This window comes from Heterodontus francisci, chromosome 6, assembly GCF_036365525.1.
Source record: "Heterodontus francisci isolate sHetFra1 chromosome 6, sHetFra1.hap1, whole genome shotgun sequence".
Taxonomy (NCBI): domain Eukaryota; kingdom Metazoa; phylum Chordata; class Chondrichthyes; order Heterodontiformes; family Heterodontidae; genus Heterodontus; species Heterodontus francisci.
Window position 1 is genome coordinate 64,765,309 of NC_090376.1, and position 17,481 is coordinate 64,782,789.

The window sequence follows — 17,481 nt, forward strand, 5'->3', positions numbered from 1 at the left end:
GCAGACCTTGATTTGTTCGGTCTGTTACTCAATAGGGAAACTGATTTTAGCTACAAGTAAAGAAGTATATATTCTGGTACCTTTGCCTTTGGAAAGGCAAATTCAAGATCTTCTGGCCAGCCAGAGAGTAGAAGAAGCACTAGTCCTAGCTAAAGGAGCTAGACGGAACATTCCAAAAGAGAAATTCCAGGTTAGTAGGATTTTAAGGGGGAAAACTGCCAAATCTAATCTGTTAAATGTAAAGGCCATTTGGATAGTGTATTCAAACAGTAAATATAAGACTTTAAAATATATTTATGTGAGCCATTCTGGTTTATTGACACTGGTGTATATTGTTCCTTGTTTGCTCCAACTCCTGCTCTTCATCCACATCCCATCTCACTTGTGGAAAGTAAGCAGGTTCTTCTCCCTGACAACCATCTGTTACTGACATAGCAACATGGATCTGTCTGTCTGCCCTTATTAATTATCATTGCTGCAGTTTGGTATTGCCCCTAGGCCTCCTACAAGCTTGCTGCAATATAAAAGTGAATATGATGCATTCTACATTCTCCTCTAATATGATTACTCCAAACAAGTTTGCTTATTAAAAATGTGCTCTTTGTGAACTTTAAATACTGTTAACTACTCCTGTATGTTCTCATCTTGTGCCATTGGCAGTTATTAATGAATAATATATTGGGAGTGAAATATTAAAAGTGCTATGCGTGGTGACCAATAATTTCAACACAAATAAAAGGGAATCTCAAATTTATCTTGCTAGTGCTATAAAATGTGTTGCTTTTGTTCATGTAGCAAAATACTTGAGGTGGATGCAGTAGTATTTGGTTAGAGGGATTTTATTGCATGATTTATGTTCTGGATTGAATCGGTATTCTTTTGCAGCAAATGTTTTTTAAAAAAAATGTTAATCCCAATATGCTAATCTTTAGAAATTTATGAATTAATGATCAGGTATTAGAAAATAACCAGCATCAACTGAGTATTTCTAGATGATACACACAGCTCGTAATGATTGCATCTAAAAATGTAGCTCATTCCACGTGTTTTTTTTTTAAGACTTTAGAAAGCCCCAATTAATAATCCATGTTGGCTGTAAGGCTTCAACTAACTTTGACTGCTTAGTGGTGTTCATACATACTTCACTAATCACTTCTATTTATAATATATGTAGGGTATGTACAGAAGAATTCTGCAGCAAGCAGGATTTATACAGTTTGGTCAGCTTCAATTTTTAGAAGCTAAAGAACTCTTCAGGTAAGAACATCCTTGGAATTGTGTAGAATCTGTTAGTGGATGCCTGATTTTGTTTGTGTTAAATCTGAAGTGTTTGCAGCGCAAATCTAATTTTCTTTAATAGTTTACATTAATCCCACTGCTATGCATCTTGCGTTAAATTTCCATTGTATGTTTCACAAAAGCTATCTTTTTCTCTTTTCTTAATTAAGCAACAAATAAAAGGTCTGATGTCCTATCTGGAAAATTAGTAAAGTATTTCACAGTAGATTATACCTACTTGATTTGTCATTTAAGTTGTTAAATGTCTTTTTTGTTATATTGTTACTAAATTTTCCAAGTATATTGCATTTAAACAAAAAATACTTGTGGGGAGGAGTGTTCAAATATCAATTTAGAGCCACAATAACCAACCTTGTTACATTCAAACTGCAGTTTCCTCTGTAATGGCATGTGCTTTATGTATAATTGTGACAGCCACTCGAGTCTTACCTGGGCAGCCAATTTACTAGTTCAGTGTCATGTAATCTATTGTCTTTAATGGTGTTTAATGAACCTTTGCAGTTGCTGTCAAAAATTTTCAGAATTCTATTTGTTCTACTGTTCATCTAAAGGTTCAACTTAATCTAGCCCAATAGGCATTTCCCTCCAACAACATTAAACTAACTGTGGATCTAAGTATCATAGAATCATAAAATCTTACAGCACAAAAGGAGGCTATTCAGCCAATTGTGCACATGCCCTTTGGATATTTCTTTCAATCAGTCTCATTCCCACTCCTCCTAGTTCAATAATTAATACTTCTACTTGTGTCACTTGTCAGTTCACATTTAGCTATTTAATGCCATTTATTGACAAAGTAGTCATTCCTTTAAGACAGCCTGAATCATTTTGACTATCCTGATGAGCATATTTTATTTAACGATGATAGCATGTGTTTATTTTGTCTTTGTCAACAGGAATGGCCAGCTCGATGTAAGAGAGTTGATGTCTCTCTATCCATTACTGCTTCCTTCAACCTCTACATTTATACGGTCCCATCCCCCATTACACGAATATGCTGACTTAAATCAACTAATGCAGGGTGACCAAGAGAAGATTACAAAGTGCAAGCGCTTCCTTATGAGCTACTTGAATGAGATTCGGAGCACTGAAGTAGCAAATGGTTATAAAGAAGATATAGACACAGCTTTGCTAAAACTATATGCTGAAGCTAATCATGACAGTTTGCTGGATTTGTTGGTTTCTGAAAATTCATGTCTTTTAGTGGACAGTGTTCTCTGGTTGGAAAAACACAAGAAGTATGTAACTCAGATGTCTTGTTTTTTAACAAATTTGGTGGGTTTCATAGCCTACTGTGTTCTAAGAAGTTGAGGAAAGTCAAGGATGAGAAAAGGCCATTTGACCCAAACAATGCTGATCCCTCTAGTGCCCTTAGTATCTCATCAAAACAGGATCCAAACGAGTCCTGTTATACCTGCCTCTGATCTATTTTTGGCTCTGCCTAGCAGACCATTCCAAATAACAGTCTCTGAATAAAAGTTCTTCCTGATCTCTGCTTTAAATGTAATTTTACTTCATTTCTATATATTTCCTTTGATCCTGCTTTCTTAACTTACATTGAAATAATCATTTGGTTGTAATACATGTACGCTATTATTTGAGGTCTTCCTCTTAACTGTCTTCTTTATCGACTGTAAAACTTAAAAAAAAAAACTTCTCTGATCTTTACTCATGTCTCATCCACTTTACACGTGGTTAGGCTTGTACCTTTGTTCTACACCTTTTGCATTGAGAGTATACATCTTTTAGTGGCATGATAACTGACTGAATACACTTCCCCAAGTGATCTGACGAGATGCAGTGCTGTAACATAACTGCTGTAGATTAGCATTCTGTTACTTAACTAACATCTTAACTTTTCAATTCCTTTTTCACATTTACCAATGAAAAACGTTTTAATTATTGGTTCCATATCACATTCTAAGCTTCCTTCTGCAACCACAGCTCTGTTCATTGCATACTTTTAAACCACATTACTTTGACCCTTGTGTAATATATATCTTGCATCCTGTCCTTAGTTTGCTAAATCAATAGAATTGACAAGCTTAGTTTTTATTTGTATTAGAAACAACAGGGTCCAAATGAGTCCTGTCATACCTGCCTCCAGTCCAATACTAATCTAATGATTGCTGTTTTTCCTATTTCTTCCTTGGATGGGCATGCCTGTTAAATATTAAAATGTATTGAGTGTGAATAGATGTAGCAGTTTGCTAGTGGACTGTGCTGAGCCTGGCTAAAATTACATCAAGCAGTATCACTGATGGCCAAAGGTATAAGGGATTAATTGAACGAAAGAAACTGGGAAATGTTGCTGATTACTCAATGGAAATAAACACCTAGAATATCTCCAAAAATGTAATGTTGAGTATGCAATAGAATTGTCAAAGAAAAATTAAATGTAAGCTAAATGGGAGTCTCCAAAATGGATATGGAAGTGTGAAAAAAAATCATAAAGCTTGCAAGAGGAGAAAAAAAGTGGTAGTCTTGAAATAAAAGAATTTTCTTAAACAGGTTAAAAGAAGTGGAGTGCAAAGAAGACCAAGAAATCATTTTTGCTAAGGATATTGAGCACAAAACCCTAAAGTTCTTATGGTATGAGAGCAGTTAGAGTGGAAGCTAGAATTCAAAGATCAAAAACTGTAGTGAAATTAAAGATAAATTAGTTGGAATATTAAATCATATTAATTAAGGAAATTAACTTGCTATCCATTTTCTGTAGTATACTGAAGTCAGTCTGATAGGAACAGTCAGATTGATTGACTACCAACCACTCTATGCTTGAACTCCAATGTAAAGAACAAGAACATTTAACTAGGAATAGGCCATTTGGCCCTTTGAGCCTGCTCTGTCATTCAACAAGAAATTACTTCTCATCTCAGTCTGAAATGGCCAACCCTTTAATTCTGAAACTGCAACCCCTAGTTCTAGACTCCCCAGCCAGGGGAAACATCCTTCCAGCATCTATCTTGTCAAGCCCCTTAATTTTATATGGTTCAATGAGATCAGCTCTCATTTTTCTAAATTCCAAGGAATTTAGGCCAATTCTACTCTATCTCTTCTCGTGGGACAACCCTCTTGTCTCAGGAATCGATCTAAGGAACATTTGTTGCACCCCTTCTGAGGCAAGTCCATCCTTGCTTTGGTAAGGAGACCAAAATTCCTTGTCGTCTCTCCAAGACCCTATGTAATTGTAGTAAGGCTTCTTTATTCTTTATGCACCAATCCTTTTGTAATAAAGACTAACATCCCATTTACTTTTATAATTGCTTGTTGTATTGCATGATAACTTTGTGATTTGTGTGCAAGGAACCCCAAGTGCTTCTGCATACCAACATTTCCCAGTCTCAATCTTTTTTTTAAATACGTTTTTCTATTTTTCCTTTCACAGTGAATAACTTTATATTTCCCCACATTATATTCCATCTGCCACCTTCTTGCACACTCACCCAATCGGTCTATATCGCTTTGCAGTTTCCTTGTATCCTCTTCACAGCATATTTTCCCACCTAGCTTTGTATCATCAGCAAATTTGGATAGATTGCATGTGATCCCCTCATCTAAGTCATTGTTCTAGATTGTAAATGGCTGAGGCCCTTTGTGGTTCCCCACTAGTTAAAGCCTGCCAACCTGAAAATGACCTGTTTATTCCTTTCCTTCTCCTGTTTTCTGTCCATTAACCAATCCTCAATCCATGCTAATTTATTATACTCAATCCCATGAGCCTAATTTTGTGTCCAAACCTTTTGGATGGCACCTTTATTGAATTCCTTTTGAAAGTCCAAAAGAGGTGTGCAAAGGAAACCCGACCCAAGTCCAAATGCTGGATCCGGAAACCCCACCCGAACCCTACACGTGCCGTCGGATCCCGTTGGGGTCAGGTCTGGTAGCAGGCCTTTGCGCATGTACTGATGTAAAGGCCTGCCACCCGACTCGACCCCGGTGGGTCCCGATGACGTGCCCGGTTCGGGTCAGGTGGGGTCGGACTTCCGGGTCCAAAATTCAGGCTTGTGTCTGGTTTCCTTTGCGCACCTCTAGTCCAAATACACTACTTCCACTGGTTCCCCCTCTCTCCCCTCCCCCCTCCCCCCACCCCCCAGTTACAACCTCAAAATCTAAGATGTCAAACTTGATTTCCCTCTCATAAATCCAATCTTATGATTTTCTAAGTACCCTGTTACCATGTCACTAATAAATGTTAGCATTTTCCCTGCTACTAATGCCACACTAACTGGCCTATATTTCCCTGTTTATTCAAGAAACTATGGAGAGGGGAAAAAAAGGTTATGTTTGCTATCTTGTAATCCGTGAGAGCCATTCTAAAATGTAAAGAACTCTGGACGATCAAAAGCAATGCAACCACAATCTCTGCAGCCACCTCTTTTTAAAACATAGGATATAGGCATTCAGGTCTAGGTGATTTGTCAGCTTTTAAATTCCTCTCGTACTTTTTTAACTAATACTAACTTCTTTAATTTCCTCATTGGACCCTTAGTTACCCACTGTTTCTGCAATGTTCTGTGTCTTTCTGTTGTGAAGACAGATCCAGGGTATTCATTTAATGTTTCTGCCATTTTCTTATTCCCCTTTTATAATTCCTCCTGTCCCTAACTTAAGAGACTCATGTTTACTTTCTCCAATCTCTTCGTATTTACGTGCCTGATAAACACAACATAAAAGCTTCTGTTACTCTCACTGGTTTACTTTCATTCTGTTTTCTCTTTCAACTTTAGTCATCCTTTTTCTGAATTCTTATAATCCTCCCAATCCTCAGGCTTATTACTTTTTTGGCAACATTATTAGCCCCTTCCTATAATCTAATGCTATCTGTCACTTCTCTTGTTAGCCACAGTTGAAGACTTTTCCTGTGGGGTTCTTATTCCTTAAGGGAATGTGTATTCTTTTTGAATTATGAATTATTTCTTTACATGTTTAACATCGCTAATCTACTATTATCTTTTAATGTAGTTTCCCAAACTACTTTAGCCAACTGTCCCTTGTACCTACGTCGTTTGCTTTTTTCAGATCATGATCACTCTTCCCCAGAGGTTCCTTTGACAACAAGATTATTAATTAACCCTGAATTATTGCACAATACTAGATCGAAAATAGCCTGCTCCCTAGTTGCTTTCTTGACATTGACCTAGAACACTATCTTGAATACATTCTATGAACTCCTCTCCTCTATGACTGCAGATTTATTTGCTCAATATATGTGACAGTTAAAGTCCTCCATGGTTATTCTCTTGCCTTTGTTACATGAACCTTTTAATTTCCTGATTTATACTCTGTCTGACACTACAATTACTGTTCAGGGGACCTTTCAACTACTCCCACCAAATGTTTTCTGCCCCTTTTTTAGCTCCACTCGGACTAATTCTAAATCTTGATTTTTTTTTTTCCTGCTTTTAAGGTCCTTCCTCTCTACTGTTTTTTTTATCCCATCCTTTATCAGGGCTACTCACCCCACCCTTTCTATGTTGCCTAATGCTTTTAAAAGTTAAGTACCCTGGAGTATTTAATTCCCAACCTTGGTCACCTTACCACCATGTTTCTAATGGCTATGAGATCAAATACATTTTTATCTGTGCTATCGATTCACCTATTTTGTTGTGAATGCTTCATGCATTAATATAGTGTGGTTAGCTTTAACTTTTTTCTATTTTTCCCTGATGTCTGCAGAGTCACTTGTGCCATATCACCTTTTTATGCTTTCTACCTCTTCCTGACCCAACCTGCTTATTTTTATTCAAATCAATATTCTGCTGTACAACTTTGCCTTTTCTGTTGCTGTTTTTGAATTACCCTTTCTTCAGTCTTTCCCCCTCTCCCTCCCCACTTCATAGTTTAAAGCTGCTTGACTTGGGCCACTTGGATATTGTAGAAAGCTAATAACTGGAGTCACTGCGGCGCAGTGGTTAGCACCGCAGCCTCACCGCTCCAGCAACCCGGGTTCAATTCTGGGTATTGCCTGTGTGGAGTTTGCAAGCTCTCCCTGTGTCTGCATGGGTTTCCTCCGGGTGCTCCGGTTTCCTCCCACATGCCAAAAGACTTGCTGGTTGATAGGTTAATTGGCCATTATAAATTGCCTCTAGTGTAGGTAGGGGGTAGGGAAATATAGGGACAGGTGGGGATGTGGTAGGAATATGGAATTAGTGTAGGATTAGTATAAATGGGTGGTTGATGGTCGGCACAGACTCGGTGGGCTGAAGGGCCTGTTTCAGTGCTGTATCTCTAACTAAAAAAAAAAAAATCACATTTATTGGTGCCTACCTTCAGGCAGCAGGTGAAGTGATTGGGGAGAGGAAAGGGAACTGAAGAAGTAAAGCAAATCTTTATATATTTTTTTAAAAAGCACGCAGTGATTGTGTTTTAAGATGAACAAATCACCTGTACCCAAGATTTAAGAGCATTTTGAAAGCAGCTCTAATGTAACTTGAAGTTTGAGTGTTTGGTGATATCTAGCACAGCACTGTGATATGAGCATCTTAAGTCCAGCTAAATGCTTCAAGCACTTGAGCTTTTTAAGGCAAGTTAACTAATTTTGTTTTAACTTGTGTTTTTCTGAACATAGATATTTTGCACTTGGTCTTCTTTACCACTATAATGGTCAAAATGAATCAGCGCTACAGGTAAATTGATTTGAATCAATTATTCAAATTATTAATTTGAATACCTTTAAAACTCTATGCTATAACTTCTTTATTGGTGAAACTTATTGGAAGAAATAGGCTGAAGTCTCACAATTGGTGGATGGGAGTGAGGAGAGAGAGAAATGCAAATATGTTGGTAATTGTGGAATATGGTAATTATTCCCAACCATCTAGCTAGAGGCACTGACATTGTAAGTTGGCTTTACTGAGGTCTTGAAATAATTTTCTGTATTTCATTTGTCTTTTGATGTGTTTCCAATGAAGCTTGCAAAATTGGAGCAAGCCATATTTTTTTTTACATTTGTCTTCTGGCTATTCATGGGTGAAAGTAGGGATGGAAGCTATGGTGGCCAATGGCATACCACTGTTGTAAGAGCTTTTTTTTTTAATATAAAGTGCAAGACCTATCCTAGTGCAAACAATTACCCCAAGCATGGGTATCACAGCCAGACTTCCAGATTTCTCATCTTGGTGAATGAGCATTTTCGTACTTGTTTTGCAGCTGGCTGCAGTGTACCCACACTTGGGGAACACAGTGGTCTTAGTGCAATATACACCTACTTGTAACTATAATGTGTTGATGAGTCCAAATACAATGATATTCAGTAGATTCTTCTCGCACTTGAAGGGATGCGATGATGTGGGTAAGTGAATGTACACTGATGTGGTAGTGATGCCACGAAATGTGATGGGTACTTGGCTTAGAAATAATCCAATGTAAATAACTTGTGAGAATATTCGTTGTTAGACCTGCAGAGAAGTTTCGTGATTAGTAGAATGAAATGCTGTTCTTAATGTCCAGACTTTGAGATTCTACTGGTTATGGAATTATGAGCAGCACATGTAAATGCAATGAAATTGAATGCTTCCATCTAGAAAGATCAGTCATACATTTAAATAGCTGAAGAGTATCTATTTAATATTCCTGATTCTAACTGGGTTTAACTGAGAAACTCACTGCTGTCCAAGATAGCTGGTTATGAGAGTTTACTAGAATATACAGTTATATACAATAATCTTTTGGCCACAATGCTCAATGTTTCTGTCAAGAGATGAGTTGGTGCAATTTGCATTGCTGGCATTCCTACTGTAGTTATGGGAATCCTTTTCCACAGCAATTACAAGTGAAGTGCTTGTGGGATTTATTTGAGTTTAGTGATGTGATGTCTGCCTAGAAGCATTGAGATTTCTCTCCTCCCTGTAACACCATGACCAGCCGCTTCTCCCCACCCCCCCCCCCCCCCCCCACAAAAGAAAGAATCCTGGCAGGAGAGCACTACTCCAAATTTAGCATTGGATGGAAACTATAGAGGCCACCTGCCCATGACATTTGCTAAGAAAAAGTGCCTTAGATGCTTGAATGCTAACAAACTTTGTATTTACGGGGCTACACATAAATACACCCATCATAATAATATGGGCTAACAAACCGGTGTGAAAGTTTTCAGTGAATTTCTTTTAATTGATATCTGATGTAAAATGATCTACTCCCTCAACCTTTTTTGTTTTTCCTGTGGTATGTCGCGACTTTCTGTTCATGCCTTTTTGAAAATATTTCTTGGATCACTCTGGAAATCCACATTAACTTCTCAAATCTGTAATCTTTCCTAATGTCATTCTGTAGATTGTGGTTGTATTAAGAAATGTCACCTTCACTGAGTAGTCAGGGGCATGCAGGCTTTGCTGTAATGGAAAGCAGTGGCTATGAATGTAGAATCAATTTAAAATTCCCAATAGGCATGGAGGAAATCAAGTATGGATAAACGCGCTTCTTGGGTACAGCTCAGTTCATAGCTGTGTGGCTATTTTTTTCACTTCAGAACATTGCAGATTTCACTCTAATTGTCAGCTTCTCTGTGTAGAATTAACACAATTGAGACTTGACTTGAAAAGTTATAGTGAGTGTTCATTTGTCAAGTAATAGATTTCCCAGTTTATTTAAAACCTAGTTTTGTGCTGTTTGCATAGTTTGGCAGCTTACTTTGCCACCTTTCTTTGTACCTTTTTTTTTTAAATGCACGAAATTCTGATGCCATTCACTGCAGAATTTGTCCTTTCTGTTTGTCTTAACTTTTTTGTTGTGCTCCTTTTTCATAATTACAGAGTATATAAAATTGCAACTCGGGGTGGGTGGGAAATGAGTTTTTTAAAAACATTAGCAAGAGAGCACTACTATAGGGTTCAGTCTTTTCAAATTAAATTCCTTCCTCTCCCCATATTTACTATAGGTAGTCTTGAAGAATACCTCCACTATAAGGTGCCATGTTTGTCTTCTGTAAAAGAAGAAACCTTCCATATAAAACCTGCCATATTCTCCTTCATGGAAAAGACCTGTTCATGATGATCGTCACATTTCTGGTTGCTTTCCATAGCACTAAGTGGAAATCAATGTTTTTCCTGTTTCTACATGCTGAGCTGATTTCAGTGGTTAATCACCCTTAAATGTAATGATAAAGTAGAGTTGATGCTCTAATTGGCACCTAGGAATGTCAAGGAGGTTCATCCTTTATCAAAGCTACTGCATATAGTTGAGGATAATTTGTATGAGCCCGTCTTTCCCAGCTAATTATTGAAAGTTAGTCATAATGACAAAGGAGGAGGCCATTTGGCCCATTGAGCTCACGCTGGCTCTCTGTAGAGGAATTGAGTCATTCCCATTCTTCCATTCTATCCCTGTCGTCCTGCAAGTTTACTTCTCTCAAGTGCCCATCCAATTTCCTTTTGAAATCATTGATCATCTCTGCTTCCACCATCCACATAGGCAGCGAGTTCCAGATCATTACCACTCGCTGTGCAAGAAAGTTCTTCTTCACATTCCCCTGCATTTTGCTGACAAAATCTTCAATCTGTGTCCCCTAGTCCTTGTAACATCAGCTACTGGGAACAGCTTTTCTTTGTCTACCTTACCTAAACCTGTCAATCTTGTATACCTCTATCAAACCTCCCTTCAACCACCTTTGCACCCAGGAGAACAACCACAGCTTCTCCAACCTAACCTTGTAGCTAAAATCCTTCATCCCTGGAACCATTCTGGTAAGCCTCCTCCGCACCCGCTCAAGGACCTTCACATCCTTCCTAAAGTGTGGTGACTAGAACTGGACGTAATGCACTAATTTGGCCTAACCAGAGCTTTCTAAAGATTCAGCATAACTTCTCTGCTTTTGTACACAATGCTTCTATTTATGAAGCCCAAGATCCCATATGATTTCCTAACTACTCTCAACATTTCCTGCCACCTTCAAAGATCTATGCACATGAATCCCCAGGGGTCTCTGTCACTGAACGCTCTTTAGAACTGTACCATTAAATCTTTATTGCCTCTTCCTATCTCTTCTGCCAAAATGCATCACCTCCTACTACTCAGTATTAAATTTCGTCTGCCACTTCTCTGCCCATTCTGCTACCCTATCTGTCCTATTGCAGTCAATTGGTGTCGTTCTCAATGTCTGCCACACCTCCAAGTTTGGTATCATCAGCAAATTTTGAAGTTTTACTCTAAATTCCAATATCCAAGTCATTTATATACATCGGAAAAGCAGTGGTCCTAGCACTGACCCTTGAATATCATTGTCTACCATCCTCTGGTCTGGAAAAACAACCATTTACCACAACTCACTGTTTTTTTGTCCTTAAGCCAACTTTTTATCTAGTCAGTCTCTGACTCTCCTATTCCATGAGCCTCAGATTTGTTAACTAGCCTTTTATGTGGTACTTTGTCAAATGCTTTTTTAAAATCCATATAGACAGCATCCATCGCTTTCCCTTCATCAACCACCTTCTACTTCATCAAAAAATTCAATTAGATTAGACAAACGTGTTCTGCCTTTTACAAATCTATGCTAGTTCTTAATTAACTGAAATCCCTCAAGTGCCTGTTAATTCTTTACTTGATTATTGGAATTGTGGTTGGAATCTGGAACGCAGTACCTGAAAAGGTGGTAGAGGCAGGAAACCTCAACATTTAAGTAGTATTTAGATGAGCACTTGAAACACCATAGCTTACAAGGCTACGGGCCAACTGTTGGAAAATGGGATTAGAATAGATAGATGCTTATTGGCCAGTATGGACACGATGGGCTGAAGGGCCTGTTTCTGTGCTGTATAACTCTGACTCTATTGTTTCTAGAACCTTACCTACCACTGATGAACTGACCCGGTGTGCAGTTGCCACTTTCCAGTTCTCGGTCACCTTCCCTGCTGGGTTTAGGGAAGTTTGGAAGATTATGACAAGCCCTTCCTCTGTCTCTACCCCCACTTCCCTTAGCAACTTGGAATGCAAGCCATCCAGATCAGGTGCCTTATCCACTCTAGGCATAGCCAGCCCTTCCAGTACGTGCTTCCTATCAATTTTCACTCTGTCCATTTCCTCTTATCTCTGCTTCTACTAATTATTTTGTCAGCATCCTCTTCCTTAGTAAACATCGATACAAAGTACTCATTAAGTATTCTAGCCTTGCCCTGCACCTCTAAGCATATATCACCCTTTTTGTTCCTAATAGGACCCACCTTGTCTCTTACTGCCAGCTTACTATTTATGTACTGATGGAAGATTTTTGAGCTCCATTCTATTCTCATAATCTATCTTTGCCAATCTTAATTTTCTGTTCACTTCTGCTCTCAACATATTGTATTTGGCCTGGTTGTTGCTTGAAGAATTCAACTGACATGCATCATGCACCTTTTTTTTGTTTCATCAAATTTTCTTTTGCCCTCCTCATCTTTGGTTCCTCTGCCGATTCCCCTTGATGGAATGTACCTAACCTGCACCTGAAGCATCTTTAGCACCCATTGTTCTGGTACAGTTGTTCCTGTCAGTCTTTGGTTCTGTTTTATCTTGGCTATATCCCCTCTGATCCCAATGAAGATAGCCCTCTTCCAATTTAGAAGTTCTACTTTGGATTTTTCCTTGATTTTGACCATTACTAATCCAAACCTCATATTATTCAATGATCACTCTTACCCAGATGTTGCCCCACAGACACTTGGTTCACTAGGTCCACCTCATTCTTCAGTGGCAGATCCAGAAATGCCTCCTTCCTAGTTGGACCAACAACATACTGGTCAAGGAAGTTCTCCTGAATACATTTTAGAAATTCCTTTTTCCCCCACCCCCCCCCCCCCCCCCCCCCCCACCAGCTTACCTTTTCTTGTAACGTTAATTACCCAAATATTGATTGGGATGAAGTTCCTCAATATCCAAGTTGGTGAAGCCAACCAGTCTATGCATGGTTTTGAACCAGATTCAATGTCTATTTCTGTTGTCTTTAATTTTGAACAGAGGTTTATTTTGCTGTCAATCAAATAAAATTCTAACTTTATCAGGGAATTTTTTTTCTTCTGAGTGGAGCTGCATGCGTCAGCTTCATCAGTAATCAGTTCATAATCCTACTTTGTTCACTTTTCATCCTATTTTCTTCCCTTTCTCCTCTTAATTGAGGGAAGCTGAAGCCAGATGTGGGCTTTTAGTTACTCATCTGGCAAGAATCAACTAACTTAGTACAGATTGGGGATTGAGCCTCTAGTCTTCTGATTTATATGGATCAGGAACACAAAAGATTGGAGCAGTTTACTCTCCAAGCCATTGAAGGAACTAGTTGAAAGAGTTAAGTTGGTTTTCAGCTGGAATTTGAGCTGAGATGTGTAGCCAAACTTTTCTCTATTTTATGTGGCTAAAGAACAGGATGGAGAGATGCTGTGATTAAAGTAGGATGATTATTGAGATGCTTTGAGGGACAGTGAAGAATGAAGTTAACAATGCATGTAGGCGATGGACATTAAGCAGATTAAGAAAACTGTCAAGAATATGTTATATGGCAGTATTGTACTCCTGGCAAATTTGAAAGGGAGAATTGATTGGAGCTAGCCTGGTACATTGTCTGGTGTCAGTGGAGCCATGGCAAGCAAATTAAAATGTAGATGTCCTGTCAATTTAATACTCCTTTTGTTTACATTTTTCTTGTGAGGCAGTCAGTGTGTTTCTGGAATACAGCCAATCCCATTCCAGTTCTTCCATGATATCCACAAGCACTTCCATTGGAGCCACAGTGGAGGAACCAGATTTGAGATGCTGGGTACTGGAAACCTATTTAGACCCAAGTCATCGTAGCACTCAACTTCAGAAACTGAGTATGGCGAGTGAGATAGCAGCTCTGATTTGAGGTTAACCACTTGGTGCTTTATTTATTTTCAACTATTAAGTTTTTTAAAAAAAACGACCATAGCTACCTGCATTTATACAGCACCTTTAACATACCAAAACATCCCAAGGTACTTCAGTGTAGTAATCTTTCCAATTTATCAATTATCTAATAATCAAGATCAACTGTAACCAATAGCGCAGGTATGGTGAGTTTAACCAGAGTTCAAGACGGAATACAACGCTCATTATACAGAAAAAATATACAACCGTGACAAGTCGCAGGTACCAGTCCAGGTCATGCAGGACGGCTGGCATGCATGAACGGCTCTTTTTCTTCTCTCTGCCTCACAGCTTTATGACTTCTCAAACTATCCAAGCGTGTTAGCACAGATCTACCCTTAGTTTCTTTCCTTCACCTACTGCATTGAGGCCTTCAAAGTCTCTTACTTTATACCCTTTTTTGGAGATGGATCTGGATGGATTGACAGATCTTACTCCCCAAAAAGATTTCATTTATTACAAAATGTCGAGTTTCATCCAAACGATGGGGTAAAAGTCCACCTTTAATGTTATCTGCCTGCCATTATTATTTTTGCACATACACTCTGTCCTTGATCAATCAGGATTTTACTACATCTTTTCCTTATCTCATCTCGTTATTCCTCCTGATCAGCTTCATCCTCCCAAGAAACATTTCACCTCTGGCTTTCAAAGCTAACTTGCAGAAGTTTCATTATTTGTATCGGTTCTATTATCAGTTATTGATGTCTAAGGCTGTTTGTAAGGCCTGATAATGAGCTGTCCATAATGGCCATTCAGTCTAAGTGGTCTAATTCCTTATCAGACTATTGAACCATAGTGATTCACTAAAGTAATTCCTATTCTATTGATATATATATATATACCAATTAACTTTTACATTCAGCTGGCATTTTAATTAAGTAAGGCTAAATGAAAGTCCTAACCACAGCTTTGTAGTATGACTTTGTTTTAAGTATCTATCCAGTTGCTCTCCTACTATTGCAGAGGCCTCATCTGATCATGGCCCCTTTTCAGGCCAGCTACAGCTGTCATCACCTAAGAATAATGATTCCACTGATTTTGTTTTTGGAGAAGTGAAACTTTTAGTTTCCAGTAAATCGAAACTTGCAGCACTAACCTATTCCTTTACCTATTTTAAGCTGATTTTTTTTAACATAATATATGGCATGTTGCTGATTTCTAACATATAATACTTGGCACAGAGCTAAAGAACGAGGGATTACTAAAAGCTTGGCCAAAAGAGGTGATTTTTAATGAGAATCTTAATGAAGTGGAGGGAAATGGAGCAGTTTAGGACAAGGCACTTGTCTCCAGATCAAGGTCATTCTCCACCAGATTTCCAAAACAAGTGCACAAAGCTGTATCTTAATCTAGTCTTGGCTATCAGCATATTCCACACTTCATTTCAAAAAATGAATTGGGTGTATTTTTAAACTGAGTATTTGACATTATTGTGGGTACATGGATTAATATAGGAACTGAAATACAAAAAGCAAAGAACGTACAAATTAAGAGCAGAAGTAGGCCATTCAGCCCCTCGAGCCTGCTCCACTCTTCAGTAAGATCATGGCTGATCTGTTTGCGTTTTGAATTCCACACTCCCTTCTACCCCCAATAACCCTTGATTTTCTTGCCTAATAAGAATCTATCGACCTCTGCCTTAAAAATATTCAATGATCCCGCCTCTACCACCTTCTGAGGCAGAGCTCCAAAGTCACACAACCCTCAGAAAAAATTTCTCCTCATTTGTCCTAAAAGGGCGATCCCAAATTTTAAAACAGTGCCCCCTAGTTCTGGACTCAGCCACAAGAGAAAACATCCTTTCCACATCCATCTTATCAAGACTGTTCAGGATCTCTTATACTTCAATCAAGTCTCCCCTCACTCTTCTAAACTCCAAGCCCAGTGTGTCCAACCTTTCCTCATAAGACAACCCGCTCATTCCAGGTATCAATCTAGTAAACCTTCTCTGAATCGCCTCCAATGCATTTACATCCTTCCTTAAATAAGGAGACCAAAACTGCACACAGTATTCGAGATGTGGTCTCACCAGTGCCCTGTATAATTGAAGCATACCGTCCTTATTTTTAATAAAAGCGAAATACTACAGATGCTGGAAATCGGAAATAAAAACAAAAGTGCTGCTAATACTCAGATCAGACAGCATCTGTGGAGAGAAGCAAAGTTAACGTTTCAGGTCTGCGACCTTTCATCAGAGCTCCTTACTTTTAAGTTCAATTCCTCTCGATAAAAGGATGGCATTCCATTAGCCTTCTTTATTACTTGCTGTACCTGTATACTAGCTTTTTGTGGCTCATGCACAAGAACACCTAGATCCCTCTGCACATCGGAGTTCTGCAGTCATTCTCTGTTTAAGTAATACTCAGCTTTTTTTATTCTTCCTGCCAAAGTGAACAACTTCACATTTTCCTACATGATACTCTCATCTGCCAGATTTTTGTCCACTCACTCAACCTATCTATATTGGTCTGCAACCTCATGTCCTCTTCACAACATACTTTCCTACCTATCTGTCATCTGTAAATTTAGCTACCATGCCATTGCTCCCCTCGTCTAAGTCATTGATATAAATTCTAAAAAGTTGAGGCCCCAGCACAGACCCTGCAGGACTCCACTCGTGACATCCTGCCAATCAGTAAAGGACCCACTTATGTGTACTGATTTCTGCCAGCCAGCCACTCCTCTATCCATCCTTATATGTTACCCCCTACAGCATGAGCTCCTATTTGCGCAATAACCTTTTATAGAACCATTGGCACCTTGTCAAATGCGTTCTGGAAATTCAAGTACAGTACATCAACAGGCTCTCTTTTATCCAAGGCACATGTTACTCCTTCAAAGAACTCCAATAAATTTGTTAAACATGATTTCCCTTTCACAAAGCCATGCTGACTATTCCTAATTACCTTGCATTTTTCTAAGTGCCAGCTATAGCCTCATTTAATTATCGATTCTAAAATCTTCCCCATGACGGACGCCAAGGCTTAGAGTTGCCTGTTATCTGCCTCCTCCTTTTCTCCCCACCCTTTTGCAATAGAGGGGTTATGTTTGTATTTTCCTGTCTGATGGAACCTTTCCAGAATCTAGCAAATTTTGAAAAACTAACACCAACGCATCTACTCCCTCATTAGCCACCTGATTTAGGACCCTAGGATGAAGCCCATCAGGAACCGGGGGCTTGTCAGTCCGCAGCTCCGTCAGTTTGGTCAGTACGGCTTCCCTGATTGTAATTTTGCTAAGTTCCTCTCTTCCTTCCACCTCCTGATTTACAGCTATTACTGGAATGATTTTCTATCCTCTACAGTGAAGACAGAAGCAAAATATTTGTTC

The 17,481-nt window shown here is 38.8% G+C and overlaps 1 protein-coding gene across 3 annotated transcripts in view; it reads left to right on the forward strand.

The window, feature by feature from the left end:
• The window catches only part of tgfbrap1 (transforming growth factor, beta receptor associated protein 1), a 76,402-nt gene that overhangs the window by 36,889 nt on the left and 22,032 nt on the right, over positions 1-17,481 (forward strand). For all 3 annotated transcript variants that reach the window (XM_068033818.1, XM_068033820.1, XM_068033819.1), the window contains exons 4-7: positions 36-190; positions 1,175-1,257; positions 2,196-2,537; positions 7,871-7,928. In XM_068033818.1, the coding sequence (XP_067889919.1) occupies positions 36-190; positions 1,175-1,257; positions 2,196-2,537; positions 7,871-7,928 (638 nt within the window). The remainder of the gene's footprint in view (positions 1-35; positions 191-1,174; positions 1,258-2,195; positions 2,538-7,870; positions 7,929-17,481) is intronic.